Raw genomic sequence first — 13,093 nt, 5'->3', positions numbered from 1 at the left:
TGATATACTGAAAAACACTTGGTTCACAAGAATGTAATAGAGTTTTTTGGCGTTGCAATCAGCGACATCCAGCGGCATGTTCTGGCTTAGGCTGACTATGGTTAAAGTAGCAGGTACAGGGGGATGGCACACCTCTGCCTCAAAACAGAGAGACAGATCACCGTCTTGGGCAATCAGATACCATGGTGCTCTGTTGCTCAATAGGTTGGTTGCAAGGGAGATCTCCCCAACAGGCCCATTTTCACAATGGAGGTCTTTGCCATGTTGGCAGTACCTCCATAATAGACAGTAAAAGATGCTGCATATCGCTTCGGGATATGACATAACATCCTGGCACCCAACAGTTAGGATGGTAGGCATGGAGGGGGCGGCTGCCCTGGGTCGCAGCCAAGGTAAATACGCCACTGGCAGTGTCAGCCAGTGAAATATAGCTGGCCTCCACTGGGTAGAATTCCATGCTAAAGAACCCTGCAGAAACACTTCTGGGTTTATTCAAACTGCAAGATGTGGAGTGTCTGAAACAACCTCTTCTACACAGACATCAAATCTTCTAAAAGTATTTTTATCGTTCCAGTATAATCTTAATACTAGCTATTGTGTCTCTTAAAAGTCCAAATAAAAAGAAAACCCATTACTTCTTTCCAACGTAACAATCTTTCTGTCCAGCTGTGAGAGGTACTGGATAATACTTATCTGCCATTTGTGTTATTTACGGTTCCGTGACTTTTATGGTAACTCGTTCCTATTATTGGTTTCTACTAATGTAAAACATAAGTGAACAGAAATGAAGCGTGGATCATTTCTTTTTATTAGCCTTGCAGTTCTTGCATGAGGTCCAGCTGGGACTTGTTATCAATAACTTATTTTCACAACGATTGGATGGAACAAAAGAATGAGCTCTTCAAGTGAATAACATATAATACTATAGTCCCATTATATCACACTATTAAGAGTGTTAGGAACATCGGTTGTGTGCATCAGGGCAGGTTGTGCCAACGGGTAGCTGTCCAGGTGGGGCTAGCATATAGATGAAATATCTGCTTAGGGCTCCCATTGTTTCAAAGGACCCCTCAGATTAGGTGGCAGGGTTGACACACTGACTCTTCTGTAATTTATATCATTGTATTGTATTATTTCTGGGTGGAAAATGTTCAAAAATGTCAAAAGTAGCACTTTTTGATCTGTGCCATCCCTGTCTGCAAATGTTGTTCAACTTTCATGAATTGTGGCCAACCTTTTTTTTTCTTTAAGTTGTAGTATTATACATAAATAAATAAATATATATATATATATATATATATATATATATAGATAAAGATAACTGGGGAGTTAAGGGTACCAGCTCACCTACAACACAGTAGGGACACAATATGTATATAGGTTGAACTTGATGGACTTTGGTCTTTTTTCAACCTTATGAACTATGTTACTATGTTACTAATTGTGGGCAATTACTCAACGCTGCTCCATGCTTGCTCACTGTTGTACCCTATGGGCTGTTGTAGATGTAATCTGAATAGATGGAAAACCTCTGTAAGTCTATGACAGGTGGAAAAGCCCTTGTAGTTAATTCCAAATGGACTCATTTATTATTTAATTCTAGCAATTTATAGTGTGGCTAATCTAGCATTGATACCGTGTGTATATTTCCCATGCTTCCATTCATCACAGACATGTTATCGGCATTGTTATTTGTAACTGTTTGAAAAGGAGTTGTTTTAATTAATTGTTTAGAAGGATACAACGCACCACTCGTTACAGACTAACTATATGTAAAATGTCTAAGTAGGATAATATAACATGCGCCTTATCCTGTTTCTGTCAGGGTCCATTCCGTGAGACAGCTGAAGTATTACAGCAGCGCTACAAACCTTTAGAGCCAACCTTGAGAGTGGCAACATCAATCAATTCAGTGGACGAGACCAGAGAGGAGCTCCGAAGACAGGAATGGAGTAAATACATCCATGACAACATGTAAGTCATATCCATGTTGTATTCTGCAGTAGATGATTGTTAAGTAAATCTGATGGTACAGAGGGTATATGTACAATTTTGGAGCAAAGTTCTAAACATGCAACGACCACCACAGTTCACATCGATTTAGCCCTTTGGACCTAAAAGTGGCAATTTTTTGAAAAAAAGTGATTCTAGTACGATGTATGAAAAGCTGTCTTATCCCCATAGCAACCAATGGTTCAATCAGTATTGGTATAGTATTAAGACCATCTTCACCATGATAATGTTTCATATATAAACCCAAGTGTATCCACTGAAATGTGCACCTGCTCTTATACTTCTACCTAAAGGCAGCATTAGGAAACATAATAGGATTGTCGAAGGACATAGCCTTCCCAGAGGTTACCATATAAACTGAGAAGACTTTTTAAATCTTTTTGTGTTGTATATTGTGATTAAAATTTCAGAGGAAACAATACAATGATAGCTCTGCCAAGGTATTTATTTACTCAACGTACCAGCGAGTGCAGTTAAAATTGGGTCCAAGTAAAACCTTTAGAATGACTTCTATTGAATAAATAAGTTAAAAAAATATATTTTAGGGAAGCAGGTATGAGTGACTGTTGATGACCATATTTAGTTAGCAAATGTTGCAAAAGAAACTTGTAACTTTTTAAGTTTAACCCCTTAAGGACAACGGGTGAAATGCACAGGCTTTGTCGTGAAGGGGTTAAGATTCCAAGTGTGTTATAAAAATAACTTTGTCTACTTCAAAAGTTAATATTAAAGATTAGTGGCAGTTTAAGTTATCTATTAACAGAAGATTCTCCATCTCCGGTTTTATGGGATTACCATATATTTGCAAATAATATTTTACTATTAGTTCTTCTTCCAGTATTTTAATTGCTAGCATAGTGTGGAACAGTTAATAACCAACAGAGCCTTTGAATGTTAAAATACTAAATTAGCTATCCATACTAATACAAAAATGCTCCAAACAAGCAGTGAAATGAAAGATAGTTATTGTGAAAATCATATTATTCATGGTGGTGCTCTAGGGCACAGCCTGATTACCCTCTTTTGATCCAGTATTCCTCTGCCTCTTATGGCTAATTTCCACTGGATATTTACAAAGAATTGTCTTCATTTTTTCAGCTTAATATTTTTAATGATGTTCTGGATCTTTATAGCACTAGGGATGCAGATAATAAGTATATGTATAATTAACATGCTCCCATTTCTTAAAAAGTAACAAAGGTCATTAATTTTTGCCTTATTAAGAACTGCCAAACTATTCTGCAGCACCCAACAACTGTCGACAGTCACATGGATATGGACCTTGCAGAATTTGTAATGAAATTGTATTGAATCAGTACTATACAATTCAGAATTCACCATAGTCATTATTTTACCCCTATATACAGGATATGCTTCATACCATTTTTTCTTTTGAAGCCCGAAGTATTGTGCTTCCAATTGTTGGTAAAGAAAACTGAAAGTTTCCCAAGTGCCATTGTAAGGCCACAGAGGACCACTGTCTCTCCAGTCTTCCATTCCTAGGGTCACAGACCCCCACTGGGATACGTGACACCTTGCTTCCTTCCATGGTCGAAGCCAAAAGTAGGGCTAAGTTATCTTGGTCCCTTCCTAAAAAGGGGGAACCACTAAAGTCTTTAAGTCGGAAGCCAACTCACCTCCCCTACCAAAAACATTTTGGACCCAGCTTTACTATGGCCTTTCCACTACATGCAAAATAAATTAATACATTTCTCTTCACAGTCCGGGAACCGTGTTACTTCCTACTTTGGATGTGTAGACTTTATGGCCATAGCTGAGAACTTTCCGGGTTTGACCTGGAGCCTCAGGGCGAATCCCTGCTTCCCTAGGTCTCAGGGTCACACTCCACTTTCTTGGGGCAATGAAGAAGTGCAAACCATTCCCACTCTTCCCCCAACCCCCCTCCTAAACTATTTAATGCTATTTGAAAGTAGTGCCACCCTCCCATAAGAGCCCTGTCCCTTGCATGGCTAACCAAGCCCCTTCTGAAGAAGGAGTGTTCCAGATACTGTACTAGATGGGCTGAAATTTTCTTATTACCAAAAAACCCCATGATTTTAGGATTCCAGTGCAATCTCCACACTGTGGAATCATGGGAAACAGAGAGGAATTTGCATAACAGTTCCCAGGTATGATTATTAGCAGTATCTTATAAACTGGTGGATCGTTGTTTTACATGTCAATTTGTCGTAATAATGGATACATTTTTTTTTTTTTTTTACATGGTTCCATTTTTGTTGGTACATGTCACAGATTAGAGGGTTAATAATACGCAGCCAATGGGACAGGAATTCACCATTCTGTTTATCTCTTATTGGCTGCCCACGATGCAGTTTGTACTACCGATACGCTCATATACTTTCTATTAGTGTTAAATCTATGTAGGGGTGTAGCAGATGTCTGTTTGATCCCTTAACAGTAGAGGTCTTAGCGTGCCCCTTTTTTATATTATTTTATTTCTAGAACATCCTGTTTCCTTCCAGTATAATTTAGTTTCAAACTAATATAAATATTTTTGAATCATATTTCTACATTGCCTGCCATGGCTTTTGAGCCATGATATCCCATGAGAAAGCAAATTTTCTCTCGTGTCTGAGCGAAAGAAAAATGTACCATTAAAACGCAATTCAGAAGTGATAAAAATTGTAAGTGGAGCAGCCGGCTCACAGCACCTCTTCTGTATACTGTGGGACATTGGGGCCACATTCATTTTTTAAGTGATGTCCATCCCATGTGCAAATTAGCATTGCAAGTACCATAATCTGTCTTGTATGAGAGCTGCCTGTCCCAGGTGGATATACATGCTTCTTGACTGCTGCAAAATGTAACGCTAAATTAAGAACATTTAATTGCAGGCTTTGTAAACCCTTTAATGAAATAGCCTATAATAAGTTCTTTTGATATTTTATATTTAAAAATTTAAGAAATTAAATATAACATACATTAGAATAACCCTTTGGATTTTATCTCAAGCACTGTTGGTTCATACGTACAGTAAATACTTATTTATATAAAATGTTGGATTTATAATGGAAGAATGTAAGAATTCTTAATAATTCTTCAGTCTATTAACTAAGAAGTCGAGCGGTCAAGGTAAGGGTTATGTCTACTGACCAGACTCAACGGAAGTTGCATGCTTTTGAATGCTAACACGTTTAGTCGTGGCCAAAGGTTTTGAGAATGACAGAAGTATTGGTCTTCACAAAGTTTGCTGCTTCAGTGTTCTTAGATATATTTTGTCAGATGTTAATATGGTATACTGAAGTATAATTACAAGCATTTTATATGCATCAAAAGGCTTTTATTGACAATTACATTAAGTTTATGCAAAGAGTCATTATTTGCAGTGTTGACCCTTCTTCAAGACCTCTGCAATCCATTCTGGCATGCTGTCAATTAACTTCTGGGCCACATCCCGACTGATGGCAGCCCATTCTTGCATAATCAATGCTTGGAGTGTGTCCGAATTTTTGGGTTATTGTTTGTCCACCCACCTCTTGAGGATTGTTCTCAATTGGATTCCTGGCCATGGACCCAAAATATCGATGTTTTGTTCCCCAAGCCACTTAGTTATCATTTTAGCCTTATGGCAAGGTGCTCCATCATGCTGGAAAAGCTATTGTTAGTCACCAAACTGTTCTTGGATGGTTAGAAGAAGCTGCAATTGAAGGATGTGTTGTACCATTCTTTATTCATGGTCGTGTTCTTAAGTTCGTGATGATCCAATAAATGCCTGATTTAGGTTCACACTTACCCTAACACCATTTGGTGGAAGAAATACTCACTCTAACACCATATAATAACAAACACAACAGCATACGCTCACACATGCATACATACACAGTCTATCCAATCAACCATGCAGCAGCAACCTCTTTGTTCTTTGCTCCCTCTTACCTTGTGTGGAACCCAGTCTCCACTGCAGATGCCTGGGTACAGACCCTGCTATATATCAAAAGAAAGCATATCACATTTAACATTTTAATGTTATCGTTGTCATTACCTTTGTACCATATCATTGCCATGATTTTAATTATAATTTTTTCTTTATTGTACCAGGTTTGCTCCATTTTCCTCTTATAACAAAAACCAAATTTACGAGCCATCAATACATACGTTAACAGATTACAAGTCAGCCCCTTATGGCACTCAGCATTTCCGCGATAAACAAAGGGCAAAATGGATATCAAACAAGGTAAGATAATTTTTTTTCCCATACGAATGTAAAAGGATTAATGCCAGATGGTGAACAGGCTAGGGTTGTTTGGGAATTTCTTTGATTTGAAAATTTTGGACCAAAGTGTGGCTGAGCATCCAATAAGAAACAATCACCTAATATTACAGGTGAAAGGCCGACCGTAACAGTAGTAGGTCCCATATGCAAAATGAAAAAGAAACCCACCACAACAGAAGACTGCTGTTAGAGCCAACCATGCTTTTCTTGCAAGAGAAACTCCTTGAGATTTGCCTTTTATAATGCATAGTATTAAACACTCCTGCCAGTTTCCACTTTGATAGAGTTCTTGGTGTGAATTGCTGGCCAGTTGACAGTATTGTAGTGTCTCCAGTAACAAGGACACAAGGGTGACATTTACTCCATGAGTAGTTTCCTCATTTATATTCTTTCCAGTTTCTTGTACAGTGTACATGTTTGGCATTAGGTATGGGTGAAGCATGAATGGGATAATTGCCCCCAGGCTATTGTGATTTAAATATTTAGTCTACTACACGAGGCTGTTTCCATGTTTTACTTGCAATTTGGCACATAGCATCCAACGACTGAACCCATTCTGTTAATAGCTGTAAGTGAATGGATCATGGACATTTGATTTGTTATCAAATGTATCAGGCTCCTTAATTATTTGGGCTACTTGGCTGAACATATGTGATGCTCAGAATGTTGCCCTCCCCTGTGATTAACTTCCAGTTCTTGGGATCTACACGATTATTCCTCCCTGTTACGCTCTCTCTCCTCTCTGGTTAGGTTGCTGATTGGTTCAGGCTGCCTTTGTAAGGGTGGGTTGAAGAGACGGCTGATAACCCCAGGACAGCTAATTAGATGGAAGCTACTTGTGGTCAACTACACTGATTACAAGCAAAAAGCACAAGCAACACATAGCTTCAATAAATGGGTTATTAACCAAAAAGCTCCCCTTTAACGCAAGTGACGTCTAATATCTAATATCAACTGTCTCAATAGAAATACGAACAGGTCATTGTTCTCCCTTTCCAGGGTGCTGCTCCATGCGTCTTCATTTTTGTAGTAAAGATTTAACCTATTGTTACCTTGTCATTCCTGCTTATACAGTCACAATTTTGGTCTGTAGATCTATTTTTCTTTATTTGCAAATTAATTGTGAATCGGAAGTTTGTTGCTTGAAGGTCTCTCAAAAAGGTTTTACAATACACAATGCATAGTAATTATTTTTAGATCACCTAAGCATATTGCACAGAACATAAAGTTGACCTTTACCATCTGCAGCGTTTGGAATAGAGTGGGATGTGGAACACATTGTGGATTTAATGTGGCACAACACTGTCTGGAGAAACTTGGGTGGGCCCGTGACTACCTGCCCATGGCACCCGATGATTGAATCTGCTGTCGCTAGCATCCAGATAATAATGAACACTCAGCTTAATGACCGTGATTATTATTATTATCATAATTGATGTGTGAGTGTAAAGTGTGTGGGGCCATTACAGCTGAACTGGAGAGTAGAGAAATGCTTCTTACTTATGGATCATTTTACTTCTTTATTCAGTGATTGGTATGAAGTGTGCCCCCTCATCATTTGTTTCTTTGCTGATTCCTTCTTAATCTAGATAGACGGTTAGTAAAAATCTTTGGGAATTGCTTAAAGCACTTCAGAGGAAGAACTTTTGTTGACCGTAATTTTAAGCTTTAAAAGTGTAGGCTGAGGAGAAGGTAAATGAGAAAGGATGGGGGGGAAGTAATTAGGTCCTTGATTTGCTATGCTTGAGCTCATTGTCAGAAAGCTAAAACACATGTAAATTTTTTCCTGCTTCAAAAACTTCAAACCTTAATCAGTCCATGGTTTCAGGAGCCCTATGCCACGCATGTTTAAATTCCATCACTGTATCCGCCTCTATCATTTCTGGTGGAAGGCTTTTCCATTAATCTACCACCATCTCAGTAAAGTAAAACTTCCATACTAGTTTTCATGACCACTGGTCCATGATATCCTCTTCAGTCCTTCTCTGGAATCCCCCAAACTGACATATATATATAATATATATATATATATATATATATATATTCACAGGGACTCAACAGAGAGTAGATGTCATCAGACCATATGGAAGCTTTCCAATTGATGTTAAATGGGGAGTCACAGCTGTCAGTCACTACTGACTTGTATTTTGAACATTGTGGCACATTCTCCTCGTTCTACCTTATCTTTACATAGGTTATGCTACCTTTTTTAGCCATGTGTTCTGGCACCAGGGAGCAGCGAGACATCCAAACGAAAGGCTGGCCTTCAGAAAGGTCTTTTTCCTGGACAGAATACTCAAAATCTTAATGCTGGGTTTGCTTGCAATTTGACTTTTTTTGCCAAAGCATTGATATACCATGTCAGAAAGTATGATATTTTATTTTCGCTAAGGGGCAATGAGTCCAAGAGCACTAACATCATTATAAATATTGTTAGCGAAGCATGCCCATAACCAGCAATAACATATTTTAACCCCTTCGCGACCTTTGCCGGTTCAGGACCGTCATAACAAGAAGGTCACTAAATGACCTTTGACGGTCCTGAACCGTCAAAAAATTAAATAAGCTTAGAAAGTGATCAAGGATCACTTTCTTCGCTTAAACGGCCTTGCTGCAATGCCTCGATGTCGAGGCATTCAGCAAGGCCGAGATCGGCATCGGGGGCCATGTCTGGCCCCTCCCCGGGGCGTCAACAGCCGCCATACATTGTATGGCGGCGGACGCCCGTTTTAAAAGCGTTTAAAAGCGTTGATCGCCTCCTAAACTTAAATGGTGTCGCTGGAATGCCTCGATCAGGAGGCATCCAGCGACACCAAACACTTCCGGAGCGGTCACAGCCGCCGCTGCCGGTGATCTTCGCCATCAAGCAAGATGGCGGCGGCCCGGGAAATAAAACAATAAAGACGAAAAAGTTCGCTAGAGGGTCTCCAGACCCTCTAGAGAACTGGCTCCACTTGCTGGTTGAATACAGGTACTGCATTCAACCATGCAAGTCAATGGAGCCCAGCTTTCTAATCACTATGTGATTAGTAAAATATTCAAAAAATAAAAAATAAAAAATGGAAAAAATAAAAAATGTGCTAACATTTAAAAATAATTATGCAGTGATGTCACTAGATGAACCATCCAGTACCAGCAAAATGTGTAAAAAAAAAATATAAAAAAAGTATTAAAAAAATAAAATAAAATTAAAAAATTAAGTTTATTATTTTGAGCAAGTGCTAAAATTTCTCAAAAATCTCAACAAAGAGTTAAAATAAAAGCACTTCAAATACCCAAGGGGTGTCTAATATATAAAAAAAATGGCTGATGGGGTAAATTGGAGTGGCCTAGCTCAAAGATAGGGCATAGGTACAGATTGACCAAAATGGAGAAAAAAAGCGCACTTCCCAAATGTGGCATTTTAAATCTGAAACAACCCGACAAACCCATGCATGTCGGGTATCACTGCACTCAGGAGATGTTCCTGAACACACATTGGCGTGTTGTTTGACAGTGGCATATACCAGGGCCTGTATATCTATAACTAAAGTACAATTTGTGTGAAAAAAAAAATAAAAAAATTACTATTACAAAGTTTGACAAAGTGTAGTTCTATAATTGGTGCATGGAAAGGGTTAAAATAACAGCATTTGGAATACCCTGGGGTGTCTAGTTTTCAAAAATATATGGTTTGAATGGGTTAAATTGAGTTAACCGGCTTCAAAGATATTCCAAAGAGGAGAGGGAGGCACAATGACCAAATGACCACCTGAATTACGCATGCCCCAAAAGTAGCCTTTTACCAGCCAAACAATCTGACAAACCCATGCATGTGGGGTATCGCTGTACTCAGGAGATGTTCCTGAACACACATTGGGTGTTGTTTGACAGTGACATATACCAGCACCTGTATATCTATAACTAAAGTACAATTTGTGTGGAAAAAAAAATAAAAAAAATTACTATTACAAAGTTTGACAAAGTGTAGTTGTATAATTGGTGCATGGAAAGGGTTAAAATAACAGCATTTGGAATACCCTGGGGTGTCTAGTTTTCAAAAATATATGGTTTGAATGGGTTAAATTGAGTTAACCGGCTTCAAAGATGTTCCAAAGAGGAGATGGAGGCAGACTGACCAGATTTGTTAAAAAAGATTTGGAAATCATAAAACGCTGCTTGTACTTATTGCCCTATAACTTACAAAAAACAGCAAAAAAACATAAAAACATTGGGTATTTCTAAACTCAGGACAAGTGGTAGAATCTATTTAGCTAGTTTTTTTACTTGCTTTTTTAGGTGAGTAAAAGATTTTTCAAATAAAAGTCATAAAATGTGGTTTTTTTTCAATTTTTCACCATGTTTTTTTAATTTTTTTATAGTAAATAAGATGATACGATCAAAATAATGGTATCTGAAGAAAGCCCATCTTGTCCTGAAAAAAACAATATATAACTTATGTGGGTACACTAAATGGGTGAGGAGAAAATTACAGCTGAACACAAGCACCACAAAAGTGTCAAAACAGCCTCGGTCCCACAGGGTACAAAACGAAAAATGAGCCCGGTCCTTAAGGGGTTAATCAATCCTAAATTAAATGGGCAAGGTAAGGACCATGTAATAGATGCTTAGGATTCTAATGAATCATCTTGCCATCCATTACAACTGTCTACAAAGAGGGCAAAGTCTTCACAGACGAAAAAGGAGCATCACAGAGAAAGTTTGAGTCTGTTAGCATTCTGCGGAATCAGTGTACTTTTCTCGTAAAAAAGACACGTGGCGTAAGCATTCTTAGCATGTTGATGACTCCTCGCCGACGTTATAGAATGATTGTTTGCCTCTAGCCTTTCAGCCTACCTGACCTGCCTGGCAGATGTTTATTTTAATGATTCCGCTAAGTGAAAAAAATTGGTCTGTGATCTAAAGCGGGGAGAGGGAACATATCAATCACGCTATCAAACCAGAGCCTTGTCAATTGCATATTAAACAGACCTTATATCTTTTTTCTACCTCATCATCTAGCCACTTGATTGAGCAGTGCGGTGTCAGGCATGTTTTCCTTCTAATGTTAAGCATAATGCACATAGACAGACTGACAATCACAGTACAGCCTCCCATCAGCTGCAATTAATCTTTTAGTTAACATAGACAAGGAAAAAACTCTCATCAGCCCCTTTTGAAGACTAAGGGACCCTGTTTTTTGATGTTTGCATTCTGAAGAAAATTGTCCCCACCAGTTCCGACAAATTGAAACACCAGGCTAATTATGGCAGCTAATGAAGTGTGTGGAATGGTCACAGCTTGTCGTGAAACAGTGCCTTCAGCTCGGATTAAAGCTTCATCAATCACTTTTTAAAACTGATCCAGAATTGCTTCTGCCTGGTGCTTGGCATTTTTAATGCTGTTTCTATAATTGCTTTTTTCCCCAAAGCTAAGTCTGTTTTTTTTTTGTTTTTGAAATATTACTTTCTTAAGACTGGGATTCCAAACTCTACTTTCTGTATAAAACACCCAATGTTTTATTATCGCATAGTCTCTATCAGCTGATCAAGTGCAACAGAGCTAATAAAGAGGAAAGAAAAATAAATGTGATATATTGCTTTTAATCACGTTAAAGGTAGCAATAAAGCATATTCATGTATATGTTTATGAATCATGATTACTTCAGACAGAGTGTGTATTGGAATCACATGAAACATGGCTTGTGGTCGAGATGGTTTCAATCCCATAAGGAACTAAACAAAATGAATTTGTTGGCTTCAAATTATTACTCAGTGGACCGTAATCTTCCATATATCATTCAAGAAAATTTAACGTGATTTGCTGAAGGCCAAACATTCCAGAGCGAAAAGCAAAATGTTTTAGTCCTGAAAGAATATTGCAGGAAATAAATAAATAAAGCACATGCTTGTTTGTACAGTGCTGTGCTTTTGGATGTTATACGGTGGGATTTCCCAGAGTGATGGTTCAGAGGATTTAAAGTGGATGCTTAAGTCAAGTCAACATTTAAAGGTTTCCAAATAGGAATGCCTTTGTTTAAGTGGGAGAAGTGGACGAGTCTGGCACTGGCAGGGCAGGGGTGTGTCCTCCCACCCATTTTACCAAAAGAGCCAATCAGATTACCCTATTTATGAGATGGACATGGGGGTGCTACAATGGAGGTCTGTGCTATAACAGTACTAGATTTTAAAAAAATACCTCTTTAAAAATACGTAGTTTACATAATTTACCTCTTTCAGGCAGCTGCATATTAGCCATTTATATGTGATCTGGCCCTGTTGTCTTAGCGCAATCCGCTAGACAAACTCCCTGTCTCCTTTTCATACTGCCTTATAGTAAAAATAGAACGTCTCTGTTTCAATCATCTGGTCGGACACTCATACTAATGAAAGTCTATAGAGAAACAGACTTCATCAGTACCGCTGTAAAGAGCCAGCTCGGTGTGGTGATTGAGCAGGGAAAGTCACCAAAAATATCACGACTGACAACGATGGAAGCCTCTATGTCTGCAGATAAAGGGCATTTATTTGGACAAAATGTCAGAAAAACAGGTTTTTGCCAATGCTGATCTACATTACTGTGTACAGCGATGGCATTAATATAAATAATTATATTTTTCCCAAAGGAATTCCGATCTAGCTAGAACAATCCAGTAAAGATCACCATCTCGCCCCTTTCTTGCTCTGTAAAGTTGCCACAGTTTTTATTTGATACATTTTTGTTGCCACAGGCCAGCTCAATGAAACATCCTGCTGGTGATAAAATAGGAGGCCATAGCAGCAGCTGATGGCTTTTATACCCCTATGTCTAATTTATAAACAAGTCCTCTTCCGATTTAACAATTTTTAATGATTTTGGATGTAGCAT

General features: G+C 38.3%; 1 protein-coding gene across 1 annotated transcript in view; it reads left to right on the top strand.

Annotated features, from left to right (window-relative positions):
- The window catches only part of LOC149275864 (spermatogenesis-associated protein 17-like), a 152,404-nt gene that overhangs the window by 45,665 nt on the left and 93,646 nt on the right, over nt 1–13,093 (top strand). The window contains exons 8-9 of the mRNA XM_089504220.1: nt 1,826–1,974; nt 6,073–6,208. Coding sequence (XP_089360346.1) covers nt 1,826–1,974; nt 6,073–6,208 — 285 coding nt within the window. The remainder of the gene's footprint in view (nt 1–1,825; nt 1,975–6,072; nt 6,209–13,093) is intronic.

This window comes from Sceloporus occidentalis, unplaced genomic scaffold (assembly GCF_023333645.1).
Source record: "Sceloporus occidentalis isolate IW3139 unplaced genomic scaffold, rSceOcc1.0.p SCAF_261, whole genome shotgun sequence".
Taxonomy (NCBI): Eukaryota; Metazoa; Chordata; class Lepidosauria; order Squamata; family Phrynosomatidae; genus Sceloporus; species Sceloporus occidentalis.
The sequence above is the reverse complement of the archived record's forward strand: the minus strand, read 5'-3'. Positions and strand labels throughout refer to the sequence as shown.